Source organism: Curcuma longa, chromosome 2, assembly GCF_044706935.1.
Source record: "Curcuma longa cultivar G26 ecotype Majalengka, Jawa Barat chromosome 2, ITB_CL_G26_1.1, whole genome shotgun sequence".
In the NCBI taxonomy this organism is placed as follows: Eukaryota; Viridiplantae; Streptophyta; class Magnoliopsida; order Zingiberales; family Zingiberaceae; genus Curcuma; species Curcuma longa.
The window spans coordinates 9,498,907-9,517,922 of NC_133862.1; the positions used below are offsets into that span (position 1 = coordinate 9,498,907).

Genomic DNA, 19,016 nt, shown 5'->3' on the forward strand with positions numbered 1-19,016 from the left:
GGCTGGAGGAAGCTTGGAGAGGAAGATCACGGCTGGATCGGCGTAACCCTAGGGTTAGTAGTCGACCGCCGTTTAAGATTGCTTTTATAGAAATTGCACCATCAGTCGACTACTGGATTGCCAGTCGACTGCGATCAGTCGACTGGGTCATTTGCAGTCGACTCAAGCCTTTTGTAAAAACTCACAGAAAGATTAGTCGAGTGAAGCAGTCGACTGATCAATCGATTGATTTTTTTGTGCTTGTTTGACGAATAGCTGATGGGAAAGTCTTGAAAAACCGTTCCGGTAGATTCTTGTAGAATAAAAATTTTTCGGAAACGATCTCAAATTGCCTGATCGTTGGGCTCTTGTGTTTGGTTTACAGGATCCAATATAAAAGCATAATTTAATTAAAGCGAAAACATTAAATTATACCTTTCATCCGACGTTTCGGAAGGACGAAGTTTGTACCCGAAGACCTCTTGATCTTCTGCTGTATTCCTCTCCTCTTCTCGAACGTTGTGTGGGCAACGATCCTTCGAGAATATCTCCACCGGAATTCTCCCTCCGATGGCTAGCAAGACTTCCTCGTTGTGAGAAGGGAAGAAGAAGAGGCTGCCGAGAGATCTCTTGGCCACCAAGGCTTATTTTCGTGTGTCGTTCAAAGCCAAGCCTTGCCCTTCTTTTATAGCCTAGCCATCCCTTATTTATGGTATAATTAAGCCATAAATATGGTATAATTGATCCATAAATATGGTATAATTTAATCAATCAAATCGGAGATTTTTGGAATGATTTCGGAAGTTTCCTATTCGAACCCGCGACCTTTAATCGATCAAGAAATCGATTAACTCACGTAATCTTTTTCTCATTAAGGCTGGTAATCGATCACCCGATCGATTACCTGCCTTTGTATGAGAAAACCTGGTAATCGATCAGGTGATCGATTACCAAGGTGTGTAATCGATCACCTGATCGATTACACTCCTTGTATTGGTTCGAAAGACTGGTTTCTTCACGAATTCTTCCAAGGTGGACTTGAGGATTCCTAGAGGCTACAACAGGGACCTAGAGGAGGAATTGGTTTTGGCCTTCTGATGAGCTAAGGCTTCCCGTGTTCGCCCCGAACACACAACCTTAGTTCATTAATAATAACTCATACCACTAAAGAGTTATTATCGAACTACCGCACCAATCCCATATTATAATATGGGCTCCTTCTTACTATCAGTACATTAGTCTCCCTGTGTTTAAGATATCGTATGTCCGTCAATTAAATGAGTTACTGACAACTCATATTTAATCGACATCTAATACAAGAGTAGTACCACTCAACCTTATTATCATGCGGACAAGGTCCACCTGCAGGGTTTATATGATAATCCTTATGAGCTCCTCAAGGGACATCATCAACCTAGATTATAGGACACAGTTTCCTTCTATAATCAATAACACACCATGTACATAATATTACTGCCCAACTCATCGGGCCTATTGATCTATCGATCTAAACCTCACCCTTTGATGAATTAAAGAAGTACATATTAAGCACACGTGTTTGTTATTATATCGGGATTAAGAGCATGTACATCTATAGTAACAGAGGTTCAGTTCGATTATATAGTCAGTATAAATCGAACAATCCTCAGATGGTCCAGCTCAATACACACTAAGTATACTAGTGTAATTCTATAGTCAAGACAGACTAAGACCAAATTACACTACAACCACTCCAATGGTTTGTCCAATCCATCTTAGTTGTGAACACTATTTATAATCTATAAGGGACTGATAACATGGTCTTCTGTGTGTGACTCCGCACACTATGTGTTAGTGAGAGCCCTAAAGCCAATCATGAGATGGTAAGGATGTAAGGACTCTATGTATCATATTGTTATTTATTTACTTGTATTAGTGCCAAATAAACTAAGTATAATAGCGTCCTTGTGTAGTAGGTTCGTATCTATATCAATCGATTGGTTGAATCGATAGTGAGATGATATAGAGAACACTGCACTAAACTATTCCTAGTCAAGTTTTAACATTCAGGGACAATGTTAATGCGTAGAGACTAGCATGTAGGTCAACATGATGACTTGATCTCACAAGTCATGGATATGAGATATCAAGTTGACACATGGGTATGCATTGAAGAATGTATACTGAATGACCCGCCATGAGAAAGTATCATGGATCGTTATATGAGTGTCATATACTTTCTCATGTGGCTATTGGTATGACTATTAGTCCTTAGACTTGAAGTCACCATGGTTCCCAACATAAGGAGTTACATACTTTGGCTTCGTCAAACGTCACCCGTAACTGGGTGGACTATAAAGGCGATTACTGGGTATGTAATAAATTATGTAGTGGGATGTGAGTGATGTAGATGGGATCTATCCCTCCTATATGACGGGAGTGATATCTTAGTTCTTGATAGAGTGAGACCACTAAAGTGCATGGCCATGCCCAAATGAGTCAACATGAGATGTTGAGCTCGTTTGATTGAGTGAGTCTACTTGGAGTTCAAGACATAGATTGATTAGAGGATGACACGGTCTATGCCTCGGTTTAATCAATCTTGATATCAAGGATAGAAGGACATGGTCACATATTGTGAGAGTCACAATTAGTAGTCACAAGGTGATGTTGGATCTCAACATTCTTGTAACTTGGGTAGCAATGATGTGTTGCTAGATACCTCTCATTGCTTATGTCCCTAAATGGGTTTAGGGGCATTGCCAACGTTACAAGAACCTATAGGGTCACACTCAAAGGGCAATTGGGTGGAGATTAGGTTCATATGATGAACCAAGAGGATTAGATTCATGTGATGAATCAAATTGGGTTAAGTGTAATCCAAATTAGACTAGAGAAGTTGATTTGATTAACCTTGGAGATTAGAAGTCAAGTTTGACTTGACTTGAGAAGGAAGACATTATGATCAAGTTTGACTTGACTTGAGGGTCAAGTTTGACTTGACTTTGTGCCATGTCATCATCCATGTTGACTTGACTTTATGTCATGTCATCATCCATGTTGACTTGACTTATGCCACCTTGTGGTCAATTATTGACTTGACCATTTGACCTTGAGTTGAGGTGGCAAAAGTGATGGCCAATCTTAAGCCTACTTCAATGAAATCATATCATATTTATAAATATTGTATGTCAAATTGTAATAGTAATTTATGATAATTTTATTTTAGAATATCAAAATAAAATGTACATGTATTTATAAACCTTAGTGCATATAATAACTAGAATATATATGTGTTATCAATATAAAACATAAAATATCAAATACAGATTCCACTAAATAGATACTTCATCTAAAAAAAGAATCTCATATAGTTCACATGCTCAACGAAATATCTTGAATACAAGTATTTGATGAGTGGATCCACCGATAAAGAATTTATGATGCTAATATACTCAATCGACTTTATTGCTATGAATTCTTTATTTAATCATCAAAAATTTAATATTGATATACTTTTGACAAATTAAAACATATAACTTAATGACATAATTTTATCCAAATTTAATTTATATCCACTAATGGAATTTCATTTTCATCTTCTTCTCCTCTCTTATTTTTGCTAATCCTAATCCTCTTCGATTGGAGGGGAAAAGCATACAGCAATTAGCATTATCATTTCAAATTGCATTCTATTAACCAAAACAAGTTACAACAAAACAGAATAGATGGCAATATCTTAGAGGTGATAAATTTGCCTAATTATGACATCGTAAGGACACACATTAACCTCAATCAATAAGTTTATCTATATATTTCCTATGACGATTATCCATTTCACAGCTTAGGGATGCAAGTTGGCAATCATTTAGAATAAACAAGTGATCAGAATTTGCTTCTTTAGTTCTCAAGCTCATCGCATAAGGTGGTCCGGAACATGTAATCCTCGTCCTCCAGTTCTTCGTGTAATAAGTTGATAGATGGAACACCCGACCTTTCATTTTTGCAATCATCACTTTTCAATATCCTCCTCCCCTGGAAAATGTCAATGCATATGAGAAATTCATTTTGATTACACACAATAAACACTAAGAATAAATGCCTTTTTGGTACAAAAATAATATATGATGAAAACTTCTAAGACGATCGTCAAATAAGGAGCATCTGAAAAAAAAAAAACCTTCTTTAGGATGTAGAAGAAATAATGGAAACCTTCACCAAAGGTCTTCCACTCTACAGACCAGGTAAAGTCGACTCTTTCAAATAGTGGCCGCCGGAAATGTGGCTGCAAGTTAAACTAACATGTGAGAAATGGTAAAATAGAGAGATGTAGTAGGAAACTAAGTGAATGTATCGTATTCAGCCGACTACCTGTCCGAAAGAAATTGAAATAAAGATGCCTTCTGGGTTTAGAACACTATGAACGCCTTCAAGCATTTTCATCACCTTATTTAGTGTTTCGGGATGGGGATTCCATGGATCACCGCTGTTCACAAACAATACATCCTTTAAAAAGGATGTTTAATGCCAGAGAATTAAAAAATATATTAAAGGACTAATGTCAGCTCACAAAAACTAACTAATTAGATTAATGATACAAACTCATGAACATTCCTAGCAGTGATAAAAACAAAAGCTTGAATTATGAACCAAGGAATAAGATTTAAAAGGTTTCCATGAGGAAGATAAAATATCCGCGGTATGTCTAAATCATCATAGTGAAAAATAAATAATTTTTGTTGTGATAATTAAAAGCAGATAATCCTTCCACCCAGTCCAATTCTCGAATACTATAGTACAATTTCATATTTAATAAAAAAATCAGTCCTTAAACCAAAAATATATAGTTCACATATATCAAGACTAAATCTAAGTTCTTGGAGACATTAAAAAACCAGGTAAGTACATCAGTAACTTTTGAATTTTTTCTATGGATGCAATTACATGGGTATCTTTTGCACATTCTTTCCATAAGTCACCCATATCTTGTCCAGTATAAACATGCATGAAATCGTAAACACCGATTATTCTATGCAACATTTATGAAAGTATTTGAGTATAAATATTACTACAATATTTCCATAAAGTAAATTAAGAGACAAATGAGAGGATAGACAGAAAAATGAGCATAAGGAAATTGATATGGGATGAGTAATAACATTTAGTTTGATGTGAAAACTACTTATCTGGAAAGATTAAAATGTGGAAAAGACCAGACCTAGACTTACACATTTTAGCATCACCCTCCCTTGTAGCTGGGTGGATTGGAGTAGATTACACTTGCTGAATTCAAAGGTGGAACAACTCGACTTAACCAGAGACATTTTTCAAAAAATTGATAAAAAGCATGCAAAGCCAAGATCTTTTGCTCGGATACAAATATGATTGATTGGTGACCACTTGCCCCTTATGTTGTTAGCAAAGAACCTAGTCAAGACTTATATGTTAGTAATAGCTACATAGAAAAAGATATCCAGTGGATATTAAGTGGTACATTGCTCTCCTTAAAATGAGCTATCCAAGCAAAGGAATGCATGTGTTTGGATTTTTTTTTTTGTAGAGTAAAAAAGAATACTAGGGTTAATTGAGGCTCATAGTCATTCAAACTAGCATTATTTGGTTAATTTGACAACTTAAGTAGACTAAAATTCACTGCATAATGCTAGGAAATCTAACTAATATTACAGCCACTAAAGAACAAGCATAAACTGATTCTTCGGTAGATTTCATTGGCAGTAAGCAAGTTGATATAATGAGACATCAATATCACCAATCAACCAGGATGGAAGAAAAAGGAAAATGCATTTATGATACAGATTGCAAAAGGGAATTATACCTCTCGAATGCGCAGAAATCGGCATCAGAGTGCTACTCTTTGATCTCGACAACTCGTATCCTTGGTGCAAGTCGGGTTTGGCGAATTCACATCCATTGGTGATGAAGGTCCACAACTGGCAAGAAGTAGAGTTGCAGCTACTCTCATGGGTGCCCAGGTAGCACCCATGAGAGTAGCAACTACCACCATTCCTAAGGATATGAACAAGTACATGAATTTTGATTTGTAGGAAGCTCATTTCTTCTTCTTCTTCTTCTAGATTTAGCTATATTTGGAAAAACTAAAGTGAAGATGAATGGAAGAATTGTAGATCAATAGCAATTTGCTGAATTTTCAGTTGTGTTGCTCCTCAACCTTAAATTCTTTATAGCATGATCATGATTTGCTAAAGAACAATTGTTTATTGACAAGATGCACAGGTAATGCAGTTGGATTACGAATCGAATTAGCACAAGCGATGGATTCAGAGAGCTCGTGAGCTAGAGCCATGAAGGAGATTGGTGATGGCAATGGCGATGCTGCAGATCTTGAAGAAGTAGCTGTTCCTCTCCGTCAACGGCGACCGCAGCCCGGGCTTGTCGGCGAACGCGCTCTCGCAGGTGTCGGAGTTGGTCATGGCGCCGGAGACGAGGTCGTTGACGTCGTCGTAGGCGCTGCGGCGGAGGGCGGCGGCGGACTTCCGGAGGCCGTCCACGGCCTCGCTGTACTCCTCGACGCAGTCGCTGAGGCACCCCGCGGCGTAGGCGGCGGCGGCGGCGTGGCGCTTGGAGAGGGCCTTGGCGAGCGAGACGGTGGCCCTGGCGTGGGCGAGGCCGACGTCTAGGGAGATGGACGCGAGGCCGCGGAGGTCGGCGCGGCGGCTGCCGGGGCGGGAAGCGAGCGAGGCGACGCAGACGTCGTAATACAGCGTACGGTTGCATGCGGAGGCGATGAGGCCGCCGGCGGAGACGGCGGAGGGAGGACCTGCGCCGTCGGAGACGGCGACCACGCCCACCGACGACGCGGCGAAGAATGCGAGCAAGACGAGAAGAGGAGACGCAGCCATGGCGATGGGAATCGGACGCTCTCTCTCTCTTTGAACTCTGTGATGGGTAATTTTCAAAACACCCCAACTACAATACTTATTTTAAAAACCTCCCCTCACATGATCGTCAAAAAACACATATTTTAACAGTAAACCAAAATTACTAAAACAATCAGGATGTATTTCAATAATGCCCCCAATTAAATCTAACAGGTCGGAGTTGGCATCTTTTGTCGCCGGAAAAGCACAAAAAGGTTGGCGCCCTTTCCACTTTCCTCACGTGAAGAGATGAATTATTTCCTCTGCTCAAGAAGATGGATCACGAGAAAATACGAACATCTTCATCTCGCTCAACAAACAAAAGAGTCAAAAGACACCGTGCAATAATTGGATCGATTGGAAGTCAGGTAGCTTTCAGAATCTCCCTCTCTTCCAATGCCCCAGCAATTATTCGCACGCTTATGGAAGTAAACTATCAAGAATCTCTATCCAGAACACACACACACAGTGCTGAATAATTCATGGCATGCTTCTCCACTTTCAAGGATCTCCCCTCGTGCTCCATATCCAACAAGGTCCCCGATCGATCACAATGATGAATTCCATCTGATTTTGTTGGATTATAGTTAGTTAATCTAGATGGTGAGAAAGATGGGTAGATTTGAGTCTTTGTCTAGGTTAGCATTTTTAATGGTCATTGAGTCACCATCTACTTTGAAAAGTAGGAGATTATCCAATGGCATTTGCTAAGCTAAGCTTTAGTTGTAATGGAGTTAGATCCATCCATTCTTAGTTTATTGCCACACGAGAAGGCAATTGGTAGATCATAGAATGTTCCTAGTTTTAGGTTTCTTTCAATGAGAAGCTGTTCACAGATTGGATTGAGTCGCTGAGCTTCATCCAGTCGCTAATGGTGGCACAGTCTCTGTCACCATTGGCCACTCACGACGAAGCTTTTGATGCTTCGCAGGCTGCCAGCCAACCAACCCAAGGCCTCACATCGTAGTGCTCAGAGCCTTTAACTCTTCCTCCAACTTTTGTCGCACCATCTTCCTCCATTAACTCTCTCTTGCCCGTGAACGATCTCATCATTCTCCACTGAATTCGCATCAGGTGATTAATTTATGGTGTACTACGATCGGCATGGCTTCTTCCTGAGCATATCAGCCACAATTCTCGAGTGGAAGACTGCGTGGTCGGCGATGGCACCAGATGGGCGGTGGATCGTGCATTCCTTTTTGTATCTTCTTCTTCCTCGCTATTTATAGGCCCGCCGATCGATCGGAGTGGAGCAGGGTTTAGCCTTTTTGTGGTGTTACACGTGTAGCAATGTTGTCGAAGGGAGCAGCTGCTCTTCTCTTGGTGATGTGCTCTGTGATTCCTTTGGTCGCCGCCGCCGCCGCCGCGGCGGTGTCGCCGGCGGCGGCCTGCAGGTCGTCTTTCTATCCGAAGCTTTGCGTGGCCATGCTGTCGCCGCTGCGGTCCAGGTCGGCGACGAGCCAGTACGAGTACGGGAAGTACTCGGTGCGGCAGGCGCTGCGCCAGGTGCGGCGCACCGCCGCGCTGCTCGACGGGTATCTCGCCGGCAGGCTGGGCGGCGCGAGGGCGCATCGCGGGGTCGGCGGCGGCGGGGCGTTGGGGGATTGTCGGGAGCTGGCTGGGCTGAGCGCGGAGTACCTGGCGGAGGCGCAGGCGGAGCTGGGACGTAGGGCGGCGCGGCCGGACGCGGCCGCCGCCGGGCGGGTGCGCGCGCTCATGAGCGCCGTGGTGACCAACCAGCAGACGTGCTACGACGGGCTGCTGGCGTCCCGGGACGGCAGCTTTCCCGAGCTGCAGAGCTCCCTCGCCAACGGGACGCAGCTCTACGGCGTCTCCCTCGGGCTCGTCAACACCGCGCTAGGTCGGAGCTCCGCCGCCGGCAACGCAGGTGATCATCTTCTACTCGCCTTGTAAATTTGGAATGCCGCGCGGCCTCTGTTTCGCGGCCCAACTTTCCAAAAAAAAGGCGACCTTGACGCCATGAAAGGCCTCATCTGATGATCTCACGGTTTAACTGCTTTCGTCTCTTTTACAGTTTACTGAGAGAATTTTCAACTTTCCTCTTTGTGTCCAGGGCCGTCGTCGTCTTCCGGTGGTCAAACTTCACCGTCGACCGCCGGGCGGAGCCTCGTCGAAGAGCTCAGCCAGATCGTGCCGGTAAAGCTATCGCAGTCAGGGCTGAGGGTAGCCCAAGATGGGACCGGCGACTTCACTTCGATCTCCGAAGCCGTCGCCTTCGCCCCCAACGACACCGCCGCCGCCACCGCAGGGTACTTCGTCGTCTACGTAAGCGAAGGCGTTTACCGCGAGAACGTGGTCGTCCCGATGAACAAGAGGAATCTAATCTTGATCGGGGCGGGCATAAATCGAACAGTGATCACGTCGAATCACAGCGTCGGCGATGGGTGGACAACCTTCAACTCGGCTACATTCGGTGAGAATCTTCTTCGATTACGAGTTGAAATCTGGAGGATTGATTGAAATGCTACTTTGCAGCGGTTAACGGGGAGCGGTTCATCGCCGTCGGCATCACCTTCGAGAACACGGCGGGGGCGGCGAAGTACCAGGCGGTGGCGGTACGGAACAGCGCCGACCTCACGATCTTCTACCGCTGCAGCTTCCTCGGTTACCAGGACACTCTCTACGTGCACACCCTTCGCCAGTTCTACCGCGACTGCGACGTCTACGGCACCGTCGACTTCATCTTCGGCAACGCCGCCGCCGTCTTCCAGAACTGCAACCTCTACGCGCGCCTCCCTCTCCCGGGCCAATCGAACGTCGTCACGGCGCAGGGCCGCACCATGCCGGAGCAGGCCACCGGGATCTCCATCCACAACTGCACGGTGCGCGCCGTTCCCGAACTCGGCCGCGCCGCCAGGACCTTCCTCGGCCGCCCGTGGAAGGCCTACTCGCGCACGGTGTTCATGCAGTCGTTCATCGATGGCGCGGTGGACCCGGCGGGCTGGCTCGAGTGGAACGGCGCCCCGGCGCCCAGCACCATCTACTACGGCGAGTTCCAGAACTACGGCGCCGGCGCCGACACAGTCGGGCGGGTGAAGTGGCCCGGCTTCAGCCTCATGAACTCCGGCGACGCCTTCAACTTTACTCTCTTTAACTTCACCGCCACCGACGCATGGCTGTCGTCTACGTCAATTCCTTACAACAGTGGCCTCTTGTAGAACAATCGATCAATTCCTGTAATCGATGAAGAAATTAGAAATCTTGGAATCCCCATTGACCGCCCAATGTGACACGGGCGGCGATTAAATGTCTGTAAATCTCTGGATAATTCGAGCTCTGTTCTCGATTCATCTTTGCTCTTGTTTCTACTGAGCTGATTAGTTGTTCATTAGATGGACGGCGCCGCCGTCTAGCGATCGATGCCAAGAGGTGCACGCTCGCTGTCGCAGCGCCCGACGCAGGCGCGCGAGCTCAAGAACTGGCTGAGCACCACCGCCGAGTGCTAGCAGACGTGCATCGATGGCTTCCCCGCCGACGAGCGCCGGGACAAGATGAAAGCGGGTCTGGAGGCGGAGATAGTCCGTGCGAGCAAAAACTTCGTAGATGGAACGAAGGGTCTTCTCCATAATATTATCACTAAAATTATTACTAATCACTCGTATAACAATTGTGGCTGTAGTTTAGTGGTGAGAATTCTACGTTGTGGCCGTAGAGACCTGGGCTCGAATCCCAGCAGCCACAATCCTTTTTCATTTTATAGAGTTTTCTTTTTTTTGTAGAAATTTCGTAGAGGATTCATTTTGATGGTTTGGACTCTAAATAATTTAAATAGGGTGGATTAATCTATAAATTGAGAAAAGTTAATTTTTTTTAATTTAAAATTAAAGTAAAAAAATTTCAATGGATTAATATATTTGACCTAATTTAAATTTAAAAATTTTAATATATTTTTTATAGGAAAATGATACTTAGCATGAAAAATCCAACATGAACGAAGCATGACACTCACAACTGCATGCAGTGAGTCCCATTACATGCCAGTGGAACCCACTGTCAATGTGAATATCATGCTCCATTCATGCTAAGTATCATTTTTCATGCTAAGTATCATTTTTCTTTTATATATTTTTTATTTTTTAAGATGCTTGTGGATTGATCTGTCTTAGATTGACTTACATTAGAGATTTTTTAATCTATCAAGTTGATGGATCAGTCCATTCCATCCAATCATACGATGAGTTTTTAATAGATTGCACTACTCCGTTATGAATGATACTAACCATAAAATTATACATGAATTTGCCCTCTTTTGTTAGACATAATTGAGTTGTTTATGATGGGAGATCTTAGAGTTGTTGAAAAAGGTAAGAGTTTAAATCTCGACGAAGTCGAGAAAATACAAAAATATACAATATTTCAAAAATAGTAAAAATTACCTCATTGCAGTCGATATAGTTGATATTTTTTTATTATAATATTTTATTTTTGTTTCCCGTAATATATAAATTTAATTTATTAAAATAAATTATTTTCTCACGAACCACACTTGGCTCGGTTCGGCCGCGTAGATGGTAGCCCCGTTGTCAATCTGTTCCACATTCAACGCGGCCGGGATTCTCTCTCCCCATCGCTATCTCGATCCTTCTCGATCACATCGATCTCGTCGTCGTCTCGTTGGATTGCAGCGGCACGCCGGGGCGACTATTCTCGCACGAACTTTCTACGGCGGATTTGCACAGGTCTCCGTCGATCTCATTGTTTCGCTCTTCCTTTTGATCTGAATTTGGCGGTCTGGGGCTTGCCTTATGGCGGCCATTTGGTTTCGATCTGTCTAGTGCACGATCGATCTGCTAATTAGGGTTCGTAAATTTTTTGGTTCTGTTTTTTTAGCGGATTAGGGGGATTACGGGTTTGGTGTTTTCTGAAACATAAAGATGTAAATTTTGAATTGATTATCGAGGCATATTTGAATTCTACATGTGTTTTAGCTTCCTATGTTCGATTTGAATTTTCCTATCATTTGCCAAGTCTTTGTAAGCTTTTGCAGGTTCAATTATGGTTGTATTTTCACTCGGATGCTTTTATATTTGAAAAAACCTTGAAGTTAGCCTTTTTTTTCTACACGTTTAGTTTGATTATCCAATTAGTAATACTTGACGTTTATTTCAAGGTATTATCACATGTTATCGACTGATTATAGGCCTGCAATTGTATCTTCTAAACCTATCTAATACTGGCCATATTGCAGAAGCTGACATCAAATCAACCTAACTTTACAATTGGGGATTGACGAGGGTTTGAAGGCACTGGTTTATCAACTTAGTTGAGTTATAGAAAATGACAGATAAGGCCTGTGTAAGACGCCTTCAGAAGGAATATCAAGCTCTTTGTAGGGTATGCCAGTTTAAGTTTGATTTTGTTCATGGGCTGTTGGTTTCTTGCTTCACTTCCTTAGAAAATACTTACGCTCTAAATTCCAAACTTGCTTCACTTTTGCATCATTTATGCCTTCTGTATCAACTACATGTTTCTATGATAATTGTCATACTAGGCACATTACTTGCAGAGTTTCTTGATGCAGAACAATCTGAGAAATTTATTCAAGAATTTTCCTGTTTATCTCTTAGAATACATTAGGACTTGTGGACGATCATTAAGGTGCGACTTCGTAAAAAGTAATCTAAGAGAAGATTAAAGAAAATGAAAAGCATATGGAGGTCATTACAGAAGACATTGTTCTGTTTCGTGCTTTGCTGGAAGTGGTATAGAAGATGAAAATGAGTAGAAAAAATAATGCTTTGACTCTAATTAAGTCACCAATTCCCTACTTAACCATAAGCTTTAAGTTAGAACTAGACCAAACAAACTCAATTTCATTCTCAAAAAGGAGAAATCAAACCAACTGCCCCGCTCCATGGATCAATGAACAAGAGGGACACCTGTTCCAGCTAGTAGGTCAGAGTAGGATGATACACTTACCTTTCCTTGCAGCAAACGTAAGCCGAACAGCACATGCTGCAGCAAGCATTGCCCTGACATCGTGCTATGTGGATGGAGGCAATTTCATCATTAGTTCCAACAGTGGCAGCTGCAGAATCTGCTACTGAATCAGCCATTTTCATTGTGACTTTTTGAGTTCTGAGGGACTATTGTGGTTGAATCTACAAATTGCATTCAAGGTTAAACATAATTTAGCTACTGAATCAGCCATTTTCGTTGTGACTTTTTGAGTTTGGAGGGACTATTGTGGTTGAATCTACAAATTGCATTTAAGGTTAAACATAATTTGCATATGAGTGAGAACAAAGTGCTCCTCCGTTCATTCTCATCTTTTCTTTTGTCCTTTTGGACTTGGCTGCTGAGTATTGAGTATCTTACACAACTTCCCGTGCCATTGCTCAGGACAGTATTAATTGTGATGATTCCTTTTGAAGCTGTAGGTTAATGAATTTAGTGGAAGGATGATTTTAGCTTTCTTCAATTTTTTTCTGTCATTTTAGTTTTTTATTTTTTTTTCAAAATTTACTCTGTGGGATTCATATTTCTTGATAATGTAACTCTGATATTGTTAATTTTCAGGAACCACCTCCACAGATTGTCGCTCGACCTTCCCCCAGTGATATTTTAGATTGGCGTGAGTTGTTTTATCTAAACTAATTTGGTTATGATGCAACTTGCTAGTGGATTCTCTTTCTCATCTTTTTATTCTCCTTTATTGTGCAATGATAATTATGGCATCTTTAAGAGTTTAAAAAAGAGCTGTAAAACCTAATGGTATATTGATTTTTGCCCGTTATACTGACCATCCAAAATTAGATCAGCAAGCTGATCCTGACCTTGGCTGGTACTTGACAACTATGTGAATGATCTAGGGTTTTCTCTAGTAGTACCTAATGCATTTTGCTCTTATGTGGATCTAGATTGCCCATTTTAATACCATAAATAATTTCTTTTCTACATTCTTTATATTAATAAATTGGTGTTGGACAAGTTTTCAGTTTGTTTGAAAGCTTTGGCATCTCTCGTGTAATAATATTTAGATGCATAAAAGCGTGCCACTAGAGATGTAGTTTTAGACATTGAGTTCATTTATGAGTTTCAGCTGAAGATAGTTGAGGAATAAAAACTGACATCCTATTTGGTTTATAATACTTGTCTTTTTGGATTGAAGATATTTGGAGTGTATTTGATTTTATAATTGCTTGTTTTTGACTATTCTTTAGCAAGCCTCATGTAAGGAGGGAATAGAAAGAGAAAATATACCGCTGAACTTGAACTATGGTTCATACTCCCAGCTCCATTTGACACTATGATATGTTTGAAATGTTAGTATTACTAGGTTAAGAGAAAAAAAACTACAAAATTGATATACAAAATACGAAGCAATATGACTATACAGTGTCACGATCACATATATGCGAGGATTCACCTATTAACTTGTTAAACTCCACAAATGTCTAAAATTCTAAAATGTTTAAATCAACAGTAGGTCAGCCATTTAAACTCATAAATCCCCTTTACTTGCTCACAACTAACCATGTGAGTTCCAAATTACAGTATCACAATCTCCCTCATTTAAACTTGACGTCTTGTCAAAATAAAAAATCCAACTCATAGTGCAAAGTCTTTCTTAATCAGCAGCATGCAAGATCCAATGGTGGTTCACCATCTCACCCATTTGTGGCAAGTGCATTACAATATTCATGCAACATGCCACAACTTGAAACTAATCATCAGTTTAGAGCATTTGATATCATAGCAGAAAAGTAGTAGTTGAACTAGAGCATTTCATTATGGAAACCAAATCATCTGACAGTGCATATTGACTAATAGAATACTGAAGAGATTAGTAATAGGAAAATGAAACTAAAGACAAAAATGCACAGCTTCATGTATTGTCCTCTTTTCTTTGATGAAGAGACCTTGAGCATCCATCCCATGGAGAATGGAGATAATGAACTCTGATGTAGACATTGGATGGATGTGGAAAATTGATCCTTAAATCGAACTGCTTCAACAATACTATTGGTGTTGCTTCACGATAGGGTATTTCTTTGTTTTTCCTGATACTTGAGTCAGTAGTCTCCAGGAGACCATGTAACAATCAGACACCAGAAATATTTGTCTAGTTTTCCTAGTTGATTTCGTGGCTTTAGCTATTTTCTTGCACAAGCATATTTGTGCTTTGTCCCTTAGTGACGGTGCAGATGTCTTCAGTGCAATAAGTCAAAGGAACTACAGTCAGTTTTGGTTCAATACAATCTTCTTGGTATTTTACATCCATAGCTCTTACTTTCATGTTGCATTACGATTCTAGAGGCTTTAGCTTTGCATTGTTCTTTATTATCAGTTTTTGGAATACACATGAGCCATGGAATTATGGATGTTTAACAAGTCATCCTATACTTTCTCTGATTATTCTTTGTCACCAATCATTATTTTAAATTAGTTGGATGTGGTTTTCTTTCAGATTTTGTACTTGAAGGAAGTAAAGGCACACCGTTTCAAGGTACTTCTTTTGCAAATATTGTCATATGTTGATTGTATAAGATAGCTAGCTCTAGCTCGTTTACCTGGGTATTACTAGATTTGTTTCCTTGTATAGTTCATTCAACTAGGTACTCAATCGTCTTGATTCTAAAATTGTATGCTAATTCTTATTCGCATTCAATTATTTGTTTATGCATCTAAGCTAAATCTCTTTTTTTTTCTTCATGTAGGTGGATATTACCATGGGAAACTGAAATTTCAACCTGATTATCCATTCAAGCCTCCTAGTATTAGGTATGCCGTATACAAATGTTTCAACTAGTCAACAAGTAGATAACCATGGTGTGTTTATTTCCATTTAAGTAAAGTTATACCAATTTCATTTTATACAGCCTGATAACACCCAATGGACGATTTTCTACTAACACGAAGATTTGTTTGTCAATGAGTGACTGTAAGTTCTCAAAGAAGTGGATAGTTCGTTAGTCCTCTATGGTGATTAGATGAACATAATTTATCTTTGTTTTTTTTTTTCAGTCCATCCCGAGTCTTGGAATCCTATGTGGTCGGTATCAAGGTAATATATGACCTATAGGAGGAAATTTTCCTTGTTATAATGTATTTATAATGTATTTTTAATCACAAAGATTTCTGTTTTCTAATATCTTACCTATGGTTGCAGCATACTGACTGGACTTCTTTCCTTCATGGTGAGTTTTTTGTATTGATTTGCATTCTAATTTTCTTTCCAATTTGAACAAATTTATTGTCCTGAGAGCAACAAAAAAACAGAAGAAAAGAATTCCACATTTATTGCGTAATCAGCTTGGATTGTAAATATGGATCCACAAAAACCACTTTAAAAAGGGAATATGCTGATGAATATTTTCATGAAGATTCATAATTATGAAGAAGTCCCTTTGTTAGGTTAAATATCAATCAACTTTTAGAACTTCTTGGAAGTATTTGGCTTGTTCCAGATATACAGATATGTTTGCACACATCATGCAAAGAAAAAATATAACTATATTGAAGATGTTCATCATCACAGATATGTTCTTAAACCTTTTTCCATTGTTTATCCATATCAACTTTGTTGATGCAGATGGATGATCACCAAACCACTGGTAGCATCAAGACGTCTGATGCCGAAAAGAGACAATTGGCGAAGGCTTCGCTCGCATATAATTGCGAGAGGTAAATGTTTTAAAACTTTACCTCAAGGGTTATCATATTACGATGCCTCTTATCATCTTTCATTTCGAGCAGTAAAAAAAGCACGAGCTTTAGGAAGCTATTTCCAGAGTATGTCGAGAAGTACCAACAACAGCAAGCTCTCATACAATCAATCTCGGAACCTCAGACAAAGGACGAAGTGAGCCCTCCTTCCGCGACAGTAGCACCTACAAAACTAGAAGACCAAGACAAGGAGGCTGCAGACGGAGAAGCGAAAAGAAGGCAATCAAAACCAGTTCCATTTTGGCTACTACTCCTGTTGCTCTCCATCTTTGGCGCTGTGATGGCCTTGCCATTGCTGCAAATGTGATATTTGCGTCGCGACCGACAATCTGGCACTCGCAGAACCTTCCAAAGTTGAGCTATGCACAATCTTTAGATCATTCTCTCTACTTCATAAAAAAAAATGAATCGAATGTGCATATGATTAAAATTTTGCACAGGCATGCATTCATCATCATCATCATCTACTAGGATTTTTATTTGGGTATTTGTGCTCATTCTCAACTGTTTTGATGTCCAGCATGCACTCACCACACTCTGATATCCCTAAATAGATTGGACCATCTTGTTGACTTGTTCAGTTGGACTTCATTAGTAATTGTGTTTTGAGATCTAGTCAAATGCTGGTAATCTTTTATCAAGTTAGCCTAGATCCTTATTAGTTGATTGCCATGACCCATCCTTGTTTTTCTTTTATATATATTTTTAATGAAGCTTATAAAAACCACATGCTTGAGGTTCTAATCTTCATTATCATGTGTGAAAGGTATAGTTGGTGCTGCACTTTTCTTCAAATCTGTCTTTAATTTTGGAAGTAATTGGTAACTTACTCTTTGGAATCGTAAAGTAAATGAGATTTTGCACAACATGATATTGGCGTGTATGTTGAAAGTGTTATCTTAAACTCTAGATGGATTAAACATAAAGCACTATTATGCACATTTTTTGTTACTTTTTTTTTCCATTTTATCCTTTGTTTTCACTCCCCTTAAAGTTTTATTTTGCCCTCACAATTTATTTCTTTCTGTGAGAATTAAATGCTCTCCAACAATTAATTAGTGCCAAAATAGCTATCACAAAAGAAAAAGAATAAATTGGCATTTTGCAAAGATAAATTCCAAGTGTATTTTTAAACAAAGTAAGAATTTCACAAGAAATTAAAGATCATGAGAAATAGTTGGAATATAATTCAACTAAAAGCATTTTGGAAGATATTTATATATGTGTATTGATAATACAAGCAGGCATTAGACTGTAACTGCTCTCTTGTTTCAAGCGGTTATGCGTTTCTCTGAATGCTTTAACCGCAGCCTTATTTTAAGGGACGTTGAGCTTTGAAGAACATATCTCTTTTATTTGATAATCTAGCTGTCCAATTTTATTCGATTAATTTTGAAGATGGGTCTCATAAATCATCCATCAGGCAAATTCTAAAACTCACGGTTTCTTGTAAAACCGAGATAATATTCTTCATGGTCAATTGTAATTTTTCAATTTTTCTTTCATAAATAATTTTTGTATAGAACTATTAGAGTGACAAATTCTACCTTTTATATAAAAAAATTCATACGATTTCTTATTTAGAAATTAAATTTTTCATCCTATTAAAAAAATATTTTATAATACATCGTAATTGAAATTCAAACTATAAATATTTAAATAACTCATTATCTCAAAGAAATCCTCAACCCAAAAAATTACATATAAAATTGTGTAAAAATTAAGTATTAATATCTATTTTAAATAAAGTATTAATATCTTCACAAATAGAATTTTTTAAAAAAAATCATTTTACACCTTAAACACGCTTTCTTTGTGTGAATTACAAATAACCCTAATAATTTATTTATATTATCACCTTACCAATCTTTAGCATTTCTTTTATCTTAAAAAAAGGTAAAATCTTTTACTATACAAATGGAAAATTGTCCTTATTCCATCCTTATCATTGGTCAATTTAATCTTTTTGAAATTATTTATTATTATTATTAAAAGTCAATGACCTTAAAAGATCACTTTGACCCGTAAGAATCATTTTTCAACTATCCAAAAAAATTTCCCACTATCAATGACTAAAATACTTAATTATACTCTATTATGACTCATCTTGTTGACCTTTTACCACCTTATTGTTCTAATTCATTACTCAAAGATTTGAAATAAAACTCTAATTTTTTATTTATTTTTTAAAAATATTTTATTACTACATCACATTCATAGAGATTAATCCTAGAGATAAACAATCTCACCCAATAAAAAAATAAATTCGAGAAGAAGTACTCACATTGAGACCATCGACAATACATCATTATAGAATATTATATTTTATTTGAATATTAGAACTATGAATTATGTATAATCGCTTAGATAATCATACTTTATACTACTTCTTATAATTTTTTTCATTAAATAAAGTATATATATATTTCAATCGAGAATCGAATAATGACATTCTAAAAAATTCATTGA

General features: G+C 39.4%; 3 protein-coding genes, 1 long non-coding RNA gene and 1 other non-coding gene across 6 annotated transcripts; 3 read left to right on the top strand and 2 right to left on the bottom strand.

Annotated features, from left to right (window-relative positions):
- Nucleotides 1-3,743: 3,743 nt before the first annotated feature.
- On the bottom strand, nt 3,744-4,889 carry LOC141818542 (uncharacterized). The gene is made up of 3 exons (XR_012600973.1): nt 4,330-4,889; nt 4,139-4,243; nt 3,744-3,993 (listed from the first exon to the last, which is right to left on the bottom strand). It is a non-coding gene; the product is annotated as an uncharacterized LOC141818542 (long non-coding RNA).
- Nucleotides 4,890-6,257: 1,368 nt separating this feature from the next.
- LOC141818531 (pectinesterase inhibitor 28-like) lies at nt 6,258-6,839 on the bottom strand. The gene has a single exon (XM_074706019.1). The coding sequence runs from the start codon at nt 6,837-6,839 to the stop codon at nt 6,258-6,260; it is 582 nt and encodes a 193-aa protein (XP_074562120.1).
- A 1,308-nt stretch (nt 6,840-8,147) lies between these two features.
- Nucleotides 8,148-10,127, top strand: LOC141818521 (pectinesterase-like). The gene is made up of 3 exons (XM_074706010.1): nt 8,148-8,745; nt 8,932-9,291; nt 9,354-10,127. The coding sequence occupies exons 1-3, from the start codon at nt 8,148-8,150 to the stop codon at nt 10,034-10,036; spliced, it is 1,641 nt and encodes a 546-aa protein (XP_074562111.1). The 3' UTR covers nt 10,037-10,127.
- A 360-nt stretch (nt 10,128-10,487) lies between these two features.
- TRNAH-GUG (transfer RNA histidin (anticodon GUG)) lies at nt 10,488-10,559 on the top strand. The gene has a single exon. It is a non-coding gene; the product is annotated as a tRNA-His (tRNA).
- Nucleotides 10,560-11,394: 835 nt separating this feature from the next.
- On the top strand, nt 11,395-17,162 carry LOC141821216 (ubiquitin-conjugating enzyme E2 34-like). 2 transcript variants are annotated; one of them, XM_074708617.1, is made up of 10 exons: nt 11,395-11,557; nt 12,067-12,212; nt 13,398-13,452; nt 15,289-15,327; nt 15,539-15,602; nt 15,701-15,762; nt 15,846-15,885; nt 15,991-16,018; nt 16,414-16,505; nt 16,578-17,162. In XM_074708617.1, exons 2-10 carry the CDS (start codon nt 12,156-12,158, stop codon nt 16,852-16,854), a joined length of 714 nt encoding a protein of 237 aa, XP_074564718.1. In that variant the 5' UTR covers nt 11,395-11,557; nt 12,067-12,155; the 3' UTR covers nt 16,855-17,162. The 2 variants fall into 2 exon arrangements, with proteins under 2 accessions (XP_074564718.1, XP_074564719.1); XM_074708618.1 differs by having other exon boundaries at nt 11,399-11,677.
- The last annotated feature ends 1,854 nt before the right edge of the window (nt 17,163-19,016 follow it).

Excerpts from the sequence above, each read along its gene's own strand:
- LOC141818531 (XM_074706019.1), bottom strand. The coding sequence starts at position 6,839 with ATGGCTGCGTCTCCTCTTCTCGTCTTGCTCGCATTCTTCGCCGCGTCG.
- LOC141818521 (XM_074706010.1), top strand. The coding sequence starts at position 8,148 with ATGTTGTCGAAGGGAGCAGCTGCTCTTCTCTTGGTGATGTGCTCTGTG. Across the intron at positions 8,746-8,931 it reads CTCCGCCGCCGGCAACGCAG|GGCCGTCGTCGTCTTCCGGT; the intron begins GTGATCATCTTC and ends CTTTGTGTCCAG. Across the intron at positions 9,292-9,353 it reads CTTCAACTCGGCTACATTCG|CGGTTAACGGGGAGCGGTTC; the intron begins GTGAGAATCTTC and ends GCTACTTTGCAG.
- LOC141821216 (XM_074708617.1), top strand. The coding sequence starts at position 12,156 with ATGACAGATAAGGCCTGTGTAAGACGCCTTCAGAAGGAATATCAAGCT. Across the intron at positions 15,886-15,990 it reads CCTATGTGGTCGGTATCAAG|CATACTGACTGGACTTCTTT; the intron begins GTAATATATGAC and ends CTATGGTTGCAG. Across the intron at positions 16,506-16,577 it reads CTCGCATATAATTGCGAGAG|TAAAAAAAGCACGAGCTTTA; the intron begins GTAAATGTTTTA and ends CATTTCGAGCAG.